General features: G+C 43.5%; 1 protein-coding gene across 2 annotated transcripts; it reads right to left on the reverse strand.

Moving 5' to 3' along the window:
- Positions 1–203: 203 nt before the first annotated feature.
- ubn2a (ubinuclein 2a) lies at positions 204–18,277 on the reverse strand. Of its 2 annotated transcripts, none has more exons than XM_088302618.1 (17): positions 17,687–18,277; positions 15,113–15,229; positions 14,673–14,771; positions 13,240–13,350; positions 13,066–13,157; positions 9,355–9,919; positions 8,585–8,655; positions 8,283–8,412; positions 6,738–6,844; positions 6,003–6,113; positions 5,719–5,862; positions 4,988–5,038; positions 4,857–4,899; positions 3,242–4,561; positions 2,437–2,644; positions 1,668–1,736; positions 204–1,573 (listed from the first exon to the last, which is right to left on the reverse strand). In XM_088302618.1, the coding sequence occupies exons 1-17, from the start codon at positions 17,981–17,983 to the stop codon at positions 1,527–1,529; spliced, it is 3,582 nt and encodes a 1,193-aa protein (XP_088158744.1). In that variant the 5' UTR covers positions 17,984–18,277; the 3' UTR covers positions 204–1,526. The 2 variants fall into 2 exon arrangements, with proteins under 2 accessions (XP_088158744.1, XP_088158743.1); XM_088302617.1 differs by having other exon boundaries at positions 8,226–8,412.
- Between the last annotated feature and the right edge of the window lie 391 nt (positions 18,278–18,668).

Raw genomic sequence — 18,668 nt, forward strand, 5'->3', positions numbered from 1 at the left:
CACTCAAGACTAAATCTGATCATGAAAAAAATTGAGGTCACATAATCACAATTGCAGTAGTAGCAGCAGTAGTTTTTGGGACGTTTTCCTAAAATAGGCTGCAGTGACAATTTTTTATGTAAAATGGATGCCTTGCATCAATAAATGTTTGGGAAACACTACCCCTTAATCCTCTATTCTATTAAAGATATCCGAGTCGTGGAAACCACCTGTTTTGTTTTAATTCCATAATTGACACACGGGAAAAAAAGAAATTCTACCCCCAAAAAAAAAAAAAAAAAAAAAAATCAAATGAAGCCACCGATTCACAGAGAAATGTCTTATTGTTTACACCAGACCACACTCTGCCCTTCCTTCGACTCCCACCCTCATCCCCTTCATCCAAACAAAGTGTCAATCACTGCTGTGGGTCACAAGACATGACATTGACTCACACACACGCACGCAGACACGCGCACGCAGACACACGCACACACACGATCCAGAGGAGAGAGGAGCGCTACAACAATCTTTGGCATCATTCTCGGTGCAACTATGTCAGTATTACACACGCACACAATGGAAGGTGGGGGTCAGTTAACGGAGGTAAATCAGTCAGTTCAGCACAAAGGAATGAGGGGGAGGGGGGGGGGTGGGGGATTTCTGGTTACTTTTGCACATTTATCCTGCATAGAACATTTTTCTACCGGCATATAAACTAAGGCGCATGTATTACGTTGGAGAAATGGCAATACAATAAAAGAAACAACAAAAAAAAAGACAAAAGTCATTCAAGTAGGCTACAATCTTATCTCGCATCGCTCCCTGCTGCACTCCTTTCAAGTCTTTATCGTGCCACAATAAAAAGGTCCAGTGTGATAAAACAGCACCAAAAATGATTTAAAAAAAAAATTATAAAATAAAAATGTCCTGTGCAACGTTCACTCCATATTGTTGGGAGAATGTGAAATTCGTTAACAGTATATTGTTTGCCTTTTCCCTACGCATACACATTCATGTCCTTCCAACACACACACGCACGCACGCACACGTACACACAGAATCACTTCCCTGTGTAAATTACAAATAATTTATCAATATTTATGATTTAAGATACTACTTAACAGTCGTCAGTGGGAGCAAGAAAGAAGAGGAGGAGAAAGTGAAGCGACAATAAAAACTCTAAAAAAAAAAAAGGACACAAAGAGAAAAATAAGCATCCTATTTCTTTCATTCTTGTTTTTTTTTTTTTGTCGAGAATTCTGCTCCATCGTTTAAAAAGAAATCCTCATGTCCTCTCCTTCCACAGTGATCGAGGTCGCTTGATGTAAACATGTTGACAAAAAAATAAAATTAAAATAAGTTTTCTCTTCACCCGCTCGTTCTTGTTCTAAAAAGTTGACTTGTGGGCCAAAGTCCACCCAGGTCCATTTTTAAGAATTAAAAGGGGTAAAAAAAAAAAGAAAAGAAAGACAACGCACTGTGGCGTCCCATTGGCGCAATAGTCAGTCAATCAAGAGTCCAATGTTGGTGCGATGGAGCAGCTTTCAGTGGCTTGGCTTCCGCTTGTCTCCGCCCTGACTTTGGTTGGTGTCTGATAGAATTAGAACAACAGTCATTACTTATTTCTTTTGGGGAATTTGGTATAAGAACAAAAAAAAATGACATGAGGAGAGACTCCGTCTTACCTGAGAAAGCGAGCTGCAAGTGAGGAGGTAGAGCGGCCTGCGACCCGGATTGGAGACTTTTGTACAGTTCTGCGGAGACACAAAATGGAGGATTAGGGGAAATTTCAATCCAGTCATCCATCTATCTAATCAAATAGATAGATTGATCCTAAACCTGCCTTTTGACATATCAATGAAGGATTATTTTGTCATACTGAACAGTTACGGTAATTATAGTCAGACTATGTGGTTTGTTACATTTTTGATTTTGGACATCGGTGTTGACAATGAGCCCTAAATTTCATGTTTGATCCTTTGACCATTACCAAAAAAAAAAAAAAAAACTGGATTTGAACACATCAAACCTTTTCCACACTGATGTGTCACTTGATTTCTATTATTTGAAGGCAAAGTCAGAGCTCGTTGAGGGCTTTAATATGACATATGACTGAAGTCATGCATGGAGCAAATTGAATTACTTTTTTTTTTTTTTTAATCTATTCATATTTCTCATTTTGGGACTCTAATGCAAATCAAAGTCAATTCCTGCCCCCCCCCCCCCCAAAAAAAAAAACAATCATCAAGGTTGCTATTCACCTGTAAGATTTAAACAATTGAAGATATTATGACATTACAAATCCAAATAATATGCAGGTTAATATCCAATGCTAATGTCAAAGAACTTTAGCGCTTCAATAAAGCATAAGTTGTGCGTTGACGTCTATCGACAATTTAAACCTTTTGAGTAGGGCGTGAATGTCAAAATGTTTTTCCTTGTGACAGCACTCACCCAACAGGTCGCTCTGTGCTAGGGGGTAACCTGAGTTGGAGCCGGGGGCCGAGCCCAAGCCGGCCGGGCCCGGGGCTCTGGGGGGGCTGAAGCTGAGCAGCGGGGGGAACTGGAAGGGCAGCGAGACGGGCACCAGGCCGCCAAGCATGCCAAAGCCCAGTGGCAGCGTGGAGGGGGTGCCCAGGAGGGGCCCGCCAGCCGCCGATACCTGAAGGCACACCACAGGAGACATCAAGACGGCTTAGAAACGCCACAGATGCCGCTTAGATCAGAAAGGTGGTGGTACTGACGCTGTATTCTCATGGTCTGATATGGTACGTTAATGATTATTTCATATTTTATGTCTTAACACTGTAGTATTTAAGCCTTTAAGAAAATATTACTTCTGAGTTGTTAATTTTTGTTGTATAAATTCAGCGCCATAAAACAAATTAAATTTGGACTGGCCCAGTCAGGCCAGCGTTGGTAAACTTCAGGTGGTCCGACGCAATTACGTAGCGGCCCTGGGCCACTTTTATTGCCGAAACCCGGTGAGACTTGAACTACCAGTACATGAATTGACAATCTTGCTTGCTTACGTTTGAACATTTTGAATTGAAATGTTTGTGTGTGGAGTGGTGTGTAAAAGGAGGTAGTAGGGCATGCACAGCTGCATCCTAATCCCCAAGAAAAATTCCAATGGGCAGCAAAATATTTTTGTTGAGCAATACACCAGATGCGTTTCAACCATGAACTTTGTCCGGATGCACTCAATTTTTGTAAACGTTCACCCACTTGTGATAAAAACTTTGTTCTTCAAATGTACCTGTGAGAGGTGTGATGTCGTGGAGGGTGTGGCCAGAGCTCCCGATGCCGCCCAGCCGTTCCCCGCCTTTAAATTTTGTACGGCAGCGCCCACTAGCCTTTGCCTCTGGCCGTGATTGGCCGAGCCCGAGGGCGACGGAGGCGGCGTTTTGTTTGTGCGACTGACGGCCGAGGAGCTCTTGGAGGAGTTGCCGGTGGAGTTGTGGGCGGCGGTGGCGGTCGGAGGTTTGGGCGCCCCCGTGAAGGCGCCCGACGTTTGCTTGGCCGCAGTCCCTTGAACGCTACCCGTTAAGCCGAAAGGCGGTCGGAAAGTTTTGGCGGAGTATTGGTGTTTGGGGCCAGTGGGGTGCGAGGGTGAGGAGGACGGCGAGGGTGACGAAGAAGATGAAGAGGAGGGAGGTGGAGTGGGTGGCGGGAGGCGAGGGGTCAGCTTGATGATTGGCGACGAGTTGGTACTGTGGGAGGGCTTGGTAAGCGTGGCCTGCATGGGCGTGATGAAGTTGGACTGGGTCTGCTGGGGGCGGGCTTTGCCTTGAGCGGAGGGTGCGGTCAGGCACACGGGCGACGGCGACGACGTGGGACAGAAGGACGGAAGGGTGGGGTGGGGCGTGGAGATGGGGCGGGATTGGGGGGACCCCGAAGACGACTGTGCCATGCTGCCATTATTGCTGACGCCGCCTAACTTGGGCCCACCTTTGAGTACGCTTTGTTGGACCCCCAAGGTACCAACTGGGGCGCCAGCCAAGCCCTTCTGATGATGAGGGGGCATCAGAGGGGACGCAGTGGGTGGTGGGCGCTGCTTCGGGGGCGACGGGGCGGGGTGCGGATGCATCTTTCCACCCATGATGGCGCTGGGCCTGTTGTTGGTGGTCGGCGTGGTTACTTGTCTCTGGCCGGGGGCGCCTGTCGCCTTAACCAGACTGTAGGTGGCGTCGGCGGGCCTGCAGGGCACCCTGTAGGAGGTAGAAGAAGCCGTCACCGTGCTCGCCACCTTGGAGGGGGCGGCGCACGTGACCTGCGAGGGGTAGTGGGGAGTAACGGGGGGTGGGGAGGAGGTGGGAATCTGCGGCGGCGGAGGCGACATTGGACTGTCGGCGGTGCCAAGGCCTTTGGCGGCATTGCTGAGGAGGGCGAGCGCATGCGAGATGGAATCCAGAGATGGGGCGCTCAGATCCTCATCCAGAGAGTCCGAGAGACAGATGAGCTCCGACGGCGACGGCAGGGGCGGCGGGCGAGTCGAGATCACGGAGGAAGTGGAGGATGCGGGTGTGCCCAAAGCGGGTGGCGCGGACAGCAGAGGTTTGCGGATCCACACGCCCTCCTGAACACACACACAATTCATGAGGCCAGTGAACAATCGTTGACTTAAACATTCAAACTGTGCAGAATGTGAAAACTTTAACTTTTTTCTCAAGCCTCTACCATATGTTAGGTACGGTTCAGTTGATTTCAGCACAAAACATCAGAATTTCTGCCTTGATAATTATTTGGCTTGAATTATTTTCAGTGCAGTTTTGGTGTGCAATACAGTTGAAAGAAATCATGAGAAAGAGCAGTTTCCAATTTCCTATAATGAAGCACAAGTGTAGCTAATATTGTGAATATGTGAGACAGACCTTAGCTTTGGCCTTGGGCCCGGGCACAATCCTCCTCTTGGCTCTGTGAGGAAGAATAAAACAACAAATAGTGAAAATAATTTCGACATGAACTGAGTGCTCACGTTCAGCTGACAGACAGAAATACTTACAGCGTTCCGGTGAGGTGAATGTGAACGGATACACTCTCCTTGAATAAAATTCTACAGACACAAAAAATACTTCATTGTCTTTCATCAAATGAAATTAATCACAGCAAGCAGGAAATTGTGTCATTCCAATGTTTGTCCAGCTGAGGGTGCTGTGCCCGTATTTTTTTTAATTTTATAACCCTTGTGAGGATAGCAATTTGGATAATGGATGTTTTTTTTTCCCCCAAACACCTCACCTACATTTCAGTACATGAGTGACAGTTGGAACATGCCCTAGTCTGCCACTAACCTACGCCGGCGTTGAAATTAAGTCAGAATTTTAGCAAATATTTGGCTGAAAAAACAGGCCATGAGTTGAATACAAATGTTGAATGCAAACATATTCTTTTACCGCCCAGCTAAGGAGTTCATTGCGCACTATTCACAACCGCAAAACCTTGAACGTCACAACTGACACAAATAAAGACAACACAAGATAATTGAAATAAACCATTAGTAAAAAAAAATAAATAAAAAAAATGAAAGTATCTATTAGGCAGTTCGATATTGTCATGCTGAACCTTTGTCCCTCTGGCCGGCATTATTATTATTTTCCAAAACTTCATTCCCAATGCAATTATTATTATGATTAGTATTTATTTAAGAATGGGTGTGGACATCATTAGTTTGACATCAACGAGTAAACAGGAAATTTAAGAGAGACACGTGTGTGCATGTGTGTACAAATAGACCTGGACTGCATCCAGCCTTTGGGCCACAGTGGTTTGACCTCATTCTCCAAAAAGGCCTTGAGGTAGTCCTCCACCGACAGAGAACATTGGCCTTCCATGTCATAGCAGCTCAGCTTCACTCGCACCAGTGTGCAAAGCAGAGTCCTGCGTGCACACACACACAAATTCAGAAGTAAATATTTTATGTTTGTGACACAAAAAGAGACAATATTGTGGAGAGAGACACTATGCAAATTAAAAATTTGTCTTTGAAAGAAGCCGGTGCAAAACTGCCGAGTCCGTACCTAAGCTTGTCATCCCAGAGAAACTTTTTGCGTGGACCCATCACCCTTTTCCCAGGTTTCTCCTCATCTTCCTCCTCTGATCCATTCTTCTCCCCCTCCTCTGATTGCTGCCTGCATATGCACACAGTCACGGCTATGTAAACTCAAACAACAACCTATAAAAAAAATCTTCATTTAAAACTATAAAACCTCATTAAAAGCAGATTTAACAGGAACAGCAGTACAAACCAAAAGTGAAACAAAAAACGTTTCATATTCCTTTTTGCAGTGTGCCCTTCCTTGTTAACTTCAGGTACACAGATGATTACGGGTGATGTTATAGTTCGTAGGTGTCATACGTGTCAAACTCTCTATATGATAACAGTGACACACAGTCTTGAATGGGTGTTGACATTTTTTTTTAAATAATTATTTTTATTCAATTCTTATTTAATACATTAAGGTCATTGATGTTTTTTTTTAAATTCAATTTAGCATATCTGGATTATTAAGTTATTTATTGTATAGTAATAAGTGTTTCTTGTTCCATATTTAATGTTAAAGCAAATCATGTTTGGTTCCATATTAAAAGGTTCACTTGTTCAATGCCGGCTCGAGGTTTTTTTCAAGTTTTACTTTTCGGCCCACTGTGTATTTTGAGTTTTGACACCTCTGTTATAGTTGATGACGCACATATGGTGTACACATGTTGCGTAAACCAGACAACCACGAAGCAGATGGGCTGTTTCAACTTACTTTGCCACCTTGGCCATGCAGTCCATGTTGTACCTGGCGATCTGCTCGGGCATCACACTGCACACAGCCAGCTTCAGCTCCAGCAGTGGCATCCGCATCCTGTCGTCCTGGAGAAGGAGGGGGAGGAAGGAGGAGAGGAGCTGCAGTTAGATAAGTGGAGGCTTTTATTCATGTGTTTCGTCAACAACAAGTCAGCTTGACCGGTTTTCAGCAGCGGCCATTATTCAAGTCAGCCACCTACGCCGAGCACATTTGGGATTAGAAACGAGCTGACGAGGCAGAAACAAAGTAGGAAAAACTCAGCAATATGACAGATGCGGACCTTGGCTGATGTCACTGCAACACTGGAGACAGCAATCTCATAAAAATGGAAGTCATACAGGCTAAGGCTGCATTCCAAACATTATTATTCACAAAGCAACTTGAGTGATAAGTGATCATCAGTGAATGTGTGCACAAAAAAGGGGATCAGGAAAGGGGGGGGGGGACAAAAGAAAAATGAACACCGGCCATCCTTGCATCCATTATGTGACGTGCTCGTCTTCATTAGAGTCGCTTGTGAGCTGGAGAATGTGCAAACCAACGTTGGGCAAGAGTCATTTTGTTTTTTTACATTTGGGGTGCGTTTCATTGAGTAGGACAGCGGTGGCCATATTTGATTCATTTGACGTAGGACACGTGGGCCCCTTCATTGGTAAATGAGATTTTTTTTTTTTTAAATGCTAACATTTGGACATGCGTACAATGTGTTAAATTTGGTCATTTTAATGACACAATAATTAATGATTATTCCTATTATATTAGATAATAAATGATAATAAACCTACTATTAACCAGTATATAGCTATACATACTATATAATTATGTAGATTTGTTCCTTTTACACATCTTTATTATTTAAAATAACGCAATTAAATTATTTGATGAAATGAAAACTTACATTAATGAACCAAATTGAGAGGGAGAACAAACATCTAAATTAATGCAAAACAACTCCTACAGCCCTCTTGGTAATGTAAATGCTCAGTGGTCTGGACTACAGAACAGTGGACCTGGTTGGTGTAGTGCCTTGCTTGTCTGCCTCACAGTTAGGACGTTCTGGGTTTGGATCTCAGCTTTGGCCTTCCTGTACACCGTTTGCATCTTCGCTTGGGTTTGCTGTTTGCGCGATTTTTTTTCCAGTTACAGAAACTTCCTCCAACATTCCAAAAATATACAGATTAATTTAGCTCAAGGCTTAATTGTCCAATGTCCATATTTTTCAATGCTGATGGTGACCAGTCCAGGGTGTACTCCACTTTCTGGCATAAAGTCAGCCAGCATGGGCTCCAGCTCGCACATGACCTCAAAGACAAGTGCTGTAGAAAATGGATGGCTGGTGTGTTTGCTTTCTATATCAACTAACATCACAAGTGGAAAAAAATCATACACCTGAAAGACAAAAAGGTGGTCACAGATCTTAAAGTTACAGCCATGTGTGGCGAGCACCTTGCTGTGGGGCGTCGGCGTCGGCGTGGGCCCGTTGTCGCACTGAGCCGCCCTCACCTGGATCTTGAGGCTGAGCTTCTTGAGCCGCTTGAGGAGCGCCTCCTTGTTGCACGGCACGAAGGCCTCCATGTGCGCGTAGACACCTGAGCGCATGTCGGGAGGCTGCTTTTGCACCTGTAGCTCAATGCTAACAGAGGACACACAACTCAAGGTTATCCTTGAACAACTCTGACGCACACACGCCGCAGTGTCAATGAAACAGAGATGGTTAGATAGTATGAAAGGACCAAATGCCGGCGGACAACAGCCTTGCGATGCCCTTGCTAGCAGTGTAGAGAAGCTGCGCTTGTTGTACTCACTCCAGCAGGATGTTATTCATGTCCAGGGTGAAAAATTTCTTTCTGCCTTCCTGATCAAACTGACGAGAAGCCTGCAGAGGGGGTGAGGGGGGAGGAAACAGCGGAGTCAGCAAAGAGAGTCCGACAGCAACACACTGCCTCACATTTTTAATCTGATTTTAGTAGTTGTTAATGCGACGTTCACACTAAAATCGGGCACATTTAAACGTAGAGGGACATTTTTGCCCCTTTCAAAAACATTTAAAGACTCTTTTAAAGCAAATGAAGCAATTTCAATCCCTTATTTGTGAGTGTGTAACCACATAGAGGGGCAGCAAGGCGGACCCTCTCACAGTGGCCTTGTTCTGGGTTCTCCTAAATTGCAAAACCTTGTTGGACCTTAGACATTGAAGACTCTAAATTATCCACAGGTGTGAATGTGAGTGGATGATTGTTTGTCAATATGTGCCCTGCAACTCAAAGTTAGGGATGTTGGGCTTCCGAGTAAAATTGCAACATGATGCCGTATAACTTCTCTAAACTATTTGAATGCAGATGTCTGTCTGTTCCGTTTTCAGTAATATCTGCACGCCACTTCCCACAATTCGCAACAGGTTTCATCGATGAAAGGACGAATACATCCGTAAGGATGTCCACTTCCATGCCTGCGCCTGCCCCTCTTGCAAAAATTACTGAAACATCGAACATTCAGTGTTTTGATGACCAAACGTTTTTGGAACCTTTTGTCTCTTTTTCTTCGCTTCACCTGCTCCCAACTCCATGTGACTCACCGCCCGCAGGTCCTCAATGCGTTTGACGAGAGGAGGCGGCAGCCCCCCAGGCAGCGGTGGAGGAGAAAACAATCCACTGGAAGACCCCAGGCCTCGCCCTTGGATGCCCCCAATCGTTCCACCTTTTTGGCCGAGCGTACCGACTCCCAGAATGCCGTTCTCCCGGACCGCAGATGCGGCGTGCTGCTGGTCGCCGTCCAACAAGCCGAAGTCCAGGTCGCCGAGGAGGTCCTGAAGCTCCTTCTCATTGGCCGAGCCCAGCAGTGACATCACGGCGGGGTCGCCGGTCAGGTCCGCCAGCAGGAGGTCGCTGTTGGCGGCGGCATTGGTGTCAAGCGGCGGGTGGGCGGAGTCGGATGCCAGCAGGTGTTTGGCCGCATCCGCGGCGCAGGGCTTGTTGGCCACGCCTCCCGCCAGGCCCGCGGGAGCCACGCTGAGGTTATTCTTCCGCATCTGCTCCTTTTCCATGGTGAAGCGGCGCAGCATGGCCGCCAAATACAGCGAGTCCTTCATCAGCTTCTTACGCTTCTTCTTCTCAGGCCGATGGAGGCTCACAGCTGCCACTCTGTAGGAAATGATTTATCTTTTAGTTTCTCATTTTGCACATGCTAAAAACAAAATATGTGACAACGGAAAAACCTGGCTACAATCTGGTTGAGATGACGTTTTCATTTGGACAAAATATAGTAAGAAGCTACACAAGTGCATCAAATGACAACCTGCACTGCTGAGATTTGCAATCGAAGCGCCTGAAAATATCAAATGGACTTTTTGGGGACACCTGGAGAATACAGATTAGAACTCTCTCTCTTATCAGGCTATCTCTCCATTATGTAAAACTCCCACATCATTTCATTAGTTAATGAAAAAAATTTATGAAAATGTTCAATTTGTATAAAAATTTCCAATGAATTTTAATATTGAGTAGGAATCAAATAAATCATCTAATAAAAGCATGTTTTCATTATTGTTACATTTACGTTACCTACATATGTTATATTTACGAACAGATTCATTATTCATCATATTATTTAATGACATATTTAACTTTATTATACCATTATAACCAAACATCTCATGTCATCATCGACACCGGATATCCTGTACAGGGTCGCTGGTATAACGAAACAACAAACGCTTTTTTTTTTTTTTTAAATAATAATACATGTCCTTCTTTAAAAAGCAAATTAGTTGAGAGTGAAGAAGCAGCACACTCCATTTTGTCTCAAAATTTGGACAAGTAATCCACAATCAATTGCAAATAATCAACAAAACTGCTCAATACGGCATTTATACTCAACTTGTTCTAAACCAGTGGTTCTCAATTATTTCCTGTCACGCCGCCCCTACCAAGAAGAAAACAATTCGCCCCCCCACCACCAATTATTTTTACATTTTGTACTAATGTATATGTTCTTTGTATATTAATGTTAGATTGTCAATAAAATATCCCTGAACAAAGCTAAATTGATAAAAAAATATATACCATTTTGAGAACGACTATTGTGAGGATCTCGAAACTCAGTACTGTTGTGCAAATATTGATGAGATGATAAATATTTACTATACGTTTTTGTTTTTTTTAACTTTATTAACATGAACAAACCAAACAGTTATTAAAACATACATAATATAGAAAAGACAAAAAGAGCCAGGGGGATTTTAAACAAAAATTCTATATAAAGAACATAAAGCAACAGTTTCAATATGTTTACTGTTTTACTACTTTTTATGTTTACAATATGTTTGACGTCGAACCTCTTCGTCGTGATGACGTCAGCCATTTCCGAGTTCCAGCCTGAGACCGTCTGCTAAATTGCTATCGTAGCCGTCGTCTTATTTTATGTTTGGATACGTAATGGTTGCAATACAACATTTCTGTTCATAGCTGCTGGCTCTCCGCCCAAACGCGGTTCGAGTCAGACTTCTGTTAAAAGTCGAGCATACATCAAAACAATTCATTTTAGCGATTAGCGCGTTTAGCGCCTCTTTGCTCGCTTCCTCGTTTAACACGCTACTTGTTTGCGGAGTCGTTTGTTTGCCATCACGTAGCTTGTTGCTTCTGCTGTGCGCGGACTTACATATAGTTCAAACAAAGTCCATTCTGCTGCGGCGCAAGATACCTTGGCACCGGTGCATTTACGTAGAGCCGAAAGAAATCACTTCCGGGTTAACGAGCGACAGGGCGACGCTTTTTTTTAAACCAGTACTGCGTGAAGTAGGGGCACAAACAGCTTTGATGAGCTCAAACTCACGTTGTCTGAGATCGCCTTTTTCGGTCCCAAAACTATGCAAAAAACATGTTCCCCAGGTTCCCACGCACCCCCCTCAGCATAGCACCACACCGCGGCCCCCCCCTTGGGGGGCGCACCCCACTGTTTGAGAATCACTGTTCTTAAATAAAGTAGTGACAGCACACTAAAAGATGAGTGCCATGTGCAAGAGGCCATCTTAACCTGTAGCGTGAAGGAGCTGCCGCACACATCCAATCAGCATCATCCGCCCTCGTGAAGACACAATGGCTGCCGCTGCTATTTTTAGCACTTGTTTTCATGTTTGACTATTTGGCCTATGTGAGCGTGGATAATGGGAACGCTTTTCTCCAAGGTGGCTGCATAGTGACAGCGAGTCAGCATGCCCGCTGCCTCAAGATGCGTGAGAGGGGCTTGTCACGCAGGCTTCATTAGCATGCTGAAAGTGGACCGACCTTTCATGACATTTCCGAGCATTTCATCCTTTTTGTGTTCATTTGGAGCGTGATTTAAAGGGGACATTCTGTATTCGGCCAAATTGCCTTTTCTATAACTTGTATCTCCCTATTTGTGGAAATGTGTATAAGAGCAAGTAGTTTTGCACGTCCACCCCAGTGTTCCATAATTTACATAACAACCACACTATTTCCCTACTATGACTTGGGCTAGGCTGGCTGAAGATCCAGGGCCACTTTCAAGTGACAACTATCTGAAATGTTATCATGCAGTGGCACGGCCTGGAGATTGCCACTCTGGAGATTAATAATAATAATAATATTTTTTTTAAAAAGCCCTTATCCTGCAGAATCCCCAAATCTAGGTAAGCAGGGCTGCAAATTATTTTTGTTAGAGGCACCCATGCACCACCTACAAACATAGTGCATAAAGTGCTGCCGAGTAAACATGAAAATGCTTTCAATGTATTCAAGGGCACTCACCCCCCTTATAAGTTAGAATGCTTGACCCTTGGTTATTTTCATAAACGCATCACTGACATGTTTTTAAAACAGCTGGGAACCAAGGTCATTAGAGTTAACAAGATTTTCATTAAAAAAAAAAGTATTTTTTTTTTAAACTAATGTGTATTTTACTTTTACAAAACTACCTAAAACTAACTGTAAAGAAAGCAAAGATGTCTTTCATGTAAGTCTTTTGCGATTGTTTCCATACATAAGACTTTAAGGACTCATGTCTTTCACCTGGTCAGCTGCACAACCTTAAAAGGTTCAAACAGCCATTTGGGAATTGTAGTTTCTTTTACAGTGTGTTTCTTAGAAGCGACCTCATCTAGAAATGTTGCTGATATTTAAAAGAGTAAACGTCAATAGGACATAAAAACTAATAAAGAAAAACCCACAACTACCATAACCCTGCTCGGAGATGTACATTCGGAGAAAAAACATGCTTCCCTTGTCAGCTTTTCTACTCAATGAGAGGCACTCATTCATCACCCACTTACCCTTGCTTAGGTTCATTGCTCTTCTTCTCTTCCAAGTTGGTCAGCTCCTTCTTCCTCCTCGTCTTGGCCTGTTCACTGTCGTCATTCACGTTCTGGTATGAGAGGACAAGACGCCATGTAACTCAGCAGATGTTGTACTTAACATGCACGAAGGGGACGCCGAGGCTAGCTCACCTTGACGTCCTCGCCCTCAGAGTCGGACGCTGCCCGGAACTGCAGCGTTCCGGTGTTGATGTAAAAACCTCCCAGCTTTGTGGTCAAAGAGGCAGGTACCAGCTCATCATACTAACGGATAAACAGAAAAACTATTTGCTGCCACTGTTCATTGGGTTCTATCCGTTAAGCAACACAAAACAAATTAAAAACATCCTCAGTGGAGCGCAGAGCGCTTCCATGGCTGAACAACTCAAATCATCAGTGGATTAATTGAGCATAATGAGTTGATTGTGGATTGTGTCTTGAAGAAATTCAGTGCCTTACAAGATTTACTAAGCTTAATTAGAATAGGAAAAAAAAACATCGGATCATGTTTACGGAAACTGTCTATGCTTTCTCTGCAGTTTAGTTTTTCTGTGTTTATTTGCGTTTTCTGGGCAGACCATATCATTTTATATAACTTATTGAATAGGTATATTTTATCTGTATGTTTAAAGGCCTTGACACACCAATCCGACGTCAGCTGTTGGCACACGCAGTCTGTCTGGTGTAGCGCGCCACGTTGTAAAGTCTGAGCCGTTGTTGGGGCGTTTGGGGGGGGGGCGTGTTCGTCCAATTTAACATGTACAATCGGGTCAGGCTGTTAGGGTAAATGCACTATGATTGGTTGTCAGCCAGCGAATCAGTGCACAGGTCAAGTACGGGAAATGACGAAAACGGACAAAAGGTGAAAATTGAAGCTATTCCTCAAGAACAAACTCAACTTCACTCATTTTTCACATCTCCTCTGTGGACAGACGAGCAGATGGCATGGAGGGGAACTACTTCTACCGCATGCGCAGAAGGTCCGGAGTACTTGGTGTCTCCTACGGCGTGTTCTCTGACATTTTCCGGTCTGACGTGACAGTCGGCAACAACAGTCGATATTGGATTGGTGTGGAGAGGTCTTAATCTGCATTCACATGGGAGATATCGGATCTAGATCCATACTGGATTTTTATCCACATTTAGGAGAGGCCCATTTCTAAACAGTTTTCTTTCTCTGCCATGACCCACGTTTGAATTGTGCCACTTAAGAGAAAAAAAAAGGTTGTGCCACTTAAACCATTCAGTGTGAATCTTCCGAATCAGTCTTGGTATACGAAATTTGTTTCTATTGCTAAAAAACATAATACGTAATAAAATGTCAGACATTAAAAAAAATAAAAAAACAGTATTTACCAAGTTGTGACATCAGCTAATAAATGTCAAGTTGTGTTGTACATTTTTTTTTAGCAACAACTTGAGTGCCACTTAATTAAAGTGTTCAATGTCACTGATGTCACTACAGATGAGTCAGCAACAACAGTGATGTAAGTAAGGGGAGGAATTGCTGTTTTGAAAAGCTCAGTATCATCAAATACAGTATGTATTTTAAAGGGTGGGGGGCTGCAGGGGGGCGGGGGACTCACAGCCTCAGAGTTGTCAATGAAGGGGTCTGTCTCATCATAACCAAAGCCAATGTCAATCAAATCCTGCATTCTGTCCTTCCTCTTCTTCGTCATGTTGCCCTGCAACAAATAAACATCACTTAATTTTAATGAGATGAACACATGAATGGATCCGACGACAAGGTCCATTGTACAAGCAAAGTTATGATATAACATTAGAAACAAGTAAATACAAAAATTGTAACAGAAGAACTAAGGCAACTGGACTCGTTTGTTGAATTTGTTGTATATTTTCTTGTTTTCTGAAAACCTTCAAAAATTACTCAAGAAATGATGCTATTAGACTAACATTGTGTTTAATAAAATGGTATCGAACAGGTTGTCACATAAATATTAAATCAATGTTTCCATTTCAAGTGTATGTAGTTGCAATGATACATAAATAAATTACGATAACTCACGTATTTATTTTCAAACTTCTTCGCCAAAGCCTCCACCTGCAGCCGTTCTCTCTCGTCATCGTTGAAGGGGTTGTTGGGGTTGGGGGTCGGTGTCACACTTGGAGGTTTGTTTTTCGGCTGGAACAAAAGTTAGCAGGATTATGTTCATAAATTGTAAACTGTAAAAAATTAAAGTCATCGCAGCCCCGATTTTGAAAACTATTATTAGAATTATGACTTACAGTAATATGAAAGACAAGTTATCTACTTCAATTAGAAATGTTAACTTACTAAACACTTGCTGTCGTTGAAATTTTGACAGCAAAAACTTAAATTTTACCAAACAAGTGTGATGTAAAACACAAGTCAGTAAATCATAGATCAGATTACAACAGACAAATCTGTGGCTTCATCATGTCAACTTTTCATGTTTCATGAAACAATGATTAGTAAACTACACTTTTCGTACTGAACTCATCGATACACGATATAAATAAATGAAATATACCATACGTATGAAAAAATAAAGCCTGCCGACCAACCGAAATGAGTTTGAAACACTGCTAGATGGTTTTTGTACTTCTTACTTTGTCAAAAACAGCTCCTTAGTTTTTTCAGCCTGCATGGACAACAACACAATCGTCGCAAAAAATATGTATAGATTTGTTAACTTGAAAGCGATAAGGTCAACCAAGAGTAAGGTCTTGAATGATGGAGCTCATGCATCTTAAAAACAACAAACAGGGAGCATTAAGGAAGAACAGGCTGAACAATTATTCCAATTCAAATCAACATTGCAATGTAGTAGAATGTAATTTTCAGATGAAAAGGCTATATGTATGCAAAATCTTATTATTTTTTTTGCAGTCCACATGTTTACACATCATTGTTTCATCAAACATGAAAAGTATACACGATGAAGCCACAGATGTGCTGGCATTATTGTTATAATCTGACTTAAATCTGACTGACTTTGGTTTTGTTTTAGTGTTAGAGTTTTGTGAAGTTGTCATAGCGAATGTGTAACAGTCTGCAAGTTGCACTTAAGAAAGCTAACAAAAGTACATCAACTTTTATATTAATTTATTACTTATTTGCCTTTATATTAGCGAAAGGCTAACCAATACAGTAGGGATGTTCAGTCCTGTTCCTCGATGTCCGCTGTCCTGCCCGTTTTCTATCACTGCCTGATGCAACCCATCAGATTCAAACGAGCAGATAAGCAGCAAGTTCTGCAGAAGTTGGATAAGGATCCTGATCATTTGAATCAGGTATGTCGCAGCAGGGAAAGATGAAAGACAGGCAGGACAGCAGACCTCGAGGAACGGGATTTAAGACACCTGCTCTACATGATTCCTAAATTTCATATAGCTTGTGGGGAGTTAAATTCAAGAGTTATCTAAAGATATTTTAATTAGATTTGAAATAAAATTTAACTTTGCAATGTTATCAATGTTCCATGTTATCCAAAGTTGCTCAAGTCCGTAAATATTGATATATCTGCTATTAAGAGGCTAAACTAAAACCACATCGCTGATTAATTGGTTCCACTGTTGTTACCACAAGAGTAATTCAGTTATTTTTTAAAAGAATGTTGACTCATTTTGTGATCTGAGAATATTTACCACCACACAATTCTAATTATCATGTATTAACCTTTTTTGCTAGACTGCTATAATACATTTATTCAAATAGCAATGTTTTTAGAATATCTGATTTAGTGCCTGTTAGGACTTTGCATAGTAATTGATGAAAAGAAATCTGATGTTTGTAATGCAACATATTACTTGTGTTTGTTAAAAAAAAATATGGGAAGACTAAAATCTAGCTGATTTCTTTTTTTTTTTTTTTTTTTTTTTTTTTTTTTTTAAATCGAACAGTGCAATTTTTCCACTGGTCGTATTCATCATGTACTAATGCCAAGTCATAATGGCCACTGTATCAAATATGACAAAAAGTGATTTTTTTGTGTAAGTGTGTGCATGTGCGTGTGTGTTAACTTGATACATCCCTGTTAAGTTAATTTCAGGGGCTTAGTGTTAACTTCAGTACTTGTAGTTTCCCCGGTCATTCTTTTAACCAAAAGTATCTGTACTAATTAAGTATAGGGTGGGAGCACTAGTACCATCTCTGGCTTCAAGAGGTGTAAATAAAGCAATCTTTGTTGGGGCCCAGGTGCAGTGTATAACATGTTACGTCCTGGTGGCTCATCGCTCAGCTGCAGCCAGAGGGCCAGCGAGCCAGCAGGAGGAGGAGGCTGCTGCATGAGGCATGTGGACGACTCTTTAATGGCTGTGTGACTGTTGCTGGGCAAGCAAAAGGCGGCGGCACAGGTAGCACAGCACCACCATGTCACAATGTCAGACAGCCTCCACTCCAAATGGTGTTAAACCACCGAGTTGAGAGTTGAACAAGAAGCCACCCCCCCCTCCGCTGGCTTTCTGCTTTGGTCATCCACGGAAGGACAAGGTGCACCCCCCCTCCTCCTCCGCTTCCACTTCTCGTCTTATCCAAGCCATGACAAGTCCACACAAACACGCTAAAGTGCAATAAAATCCCGAGTCTGGCTCACTAAAGTGAAAGGGGCCAACATACCTGGAGATTGTGGAGGAGTTCGCCGTAATTGAACTCGGCAGAGGTGCGGTCGTCGGGCTCGCTCAGAGGGAGGTTGAGCCGCACCGTCGCCCTCTTCTCGGCTCCAGCGAGGCGGCTCGCGGCGGCGCCTCCTCCCTCGGTCCCCGTCAAGCCTTCCGCCGCCACCGCTACGACCTCGTCGTCTTCGCTCAAGTTGTAGTCGGCCTCGTCCTCCGACCGGCGTTTCCTCGACTCCGAGGCGGCCCCGGTCGCGAAGGCCGACAGGGTGACAAACTGCACGTTTCTCGGTTCGGCCATTTGGATGAGCTGCCTTCCCGCACCTCTCTCCGGACACACGGCGAAGAGGAGACCAGGATACTTGGTCAAACTACTCCGAATTGGTGCCTTGAGGACGGTTCCGCGAAGCCCCAACGGCTGCTCAGCGGCTACGCGGAGGTGGAGGCCTCCTCCGAACCATACGAAACGGATTCCAGAGGATGCAACGGTCGGGGGAAAGTTGTTTTTCCGGCAGCTACTCGCATCCTCGATTTGCTATGGGACCGACACATTCACAGGAGCCATCTTGGTTTTGGGAGTAAATAAAATATCAGACGGGGGAAGAGGGGTCACTGCGCATGCGCGCACGCGCGGACCGGAAACGCCGTGACATTTAGAAGGGTATCAAGACGTCCAATCAGCGGCTGCCCCGACCTTAGACCCGCCCCTTGCCACAACAGGCGGTAATAACACATTTACTACTACTTTAATGACCTTTTGAAAGAGTGGCGGAAGGACAGACCGGTAAAGAGAAGCCCACACGTTGCGTCATGACGTCTTATAAACTAAGGGCAATTGACATATTATGTAACGTGTAAGGGGAGGAAAATGCTGATTGCAGTGTTTATTTCCCCAACAACAATGGCTGCTGAATGACAGCCATGGTCATCCCAATGCTTGTTTTCGCATGACAACAGAGGCGACACCTGTTGACGCATCAGTGTGT

Source organism: Idiotropiscis lumnitzeri, chromosome 8 (assembly GCF_059441095.1).
Source record: "Idiotropiscis lumnitzeri isolate Australia: NSW breed Sydney's pygmy pipehorse chromosome 8, RoL_Ilum_1.0, whole genome shotgun sequence".
Lineage (NCBI taxonomy): Eukaryota > Metazoa > Chordata > Actinopteri > Syngnathiformes > Syngnathidae > Idiotropiscis > Idiotropiscis lumnitzeri.

Bases quoted from the DNA above. Each gene is read 5' to 3' on its own strand.
- ubn2a (XM_088302617.1), bottom strand. From the start codon at position 17,983: ATGGCCGAACCGAGAAACGTGCAGTTTGTCACCCTGTCGGCCTTCGCG. The intron at 6,845-8,225 runs GTGCTCGCCACA...CTCCTTCTCCAG, and splicing joins CGCCGACGCCCCACAGCAAG to GACGACAGGATGCGGATGCC. The intron at 5,039-5,718 runs GTCTATTTGTAC...TTGTGTCTGTAG, and splicing joins AAAGGCTGGATGCAGTCCAG to AATTTTATTCAAGGAGAGTG.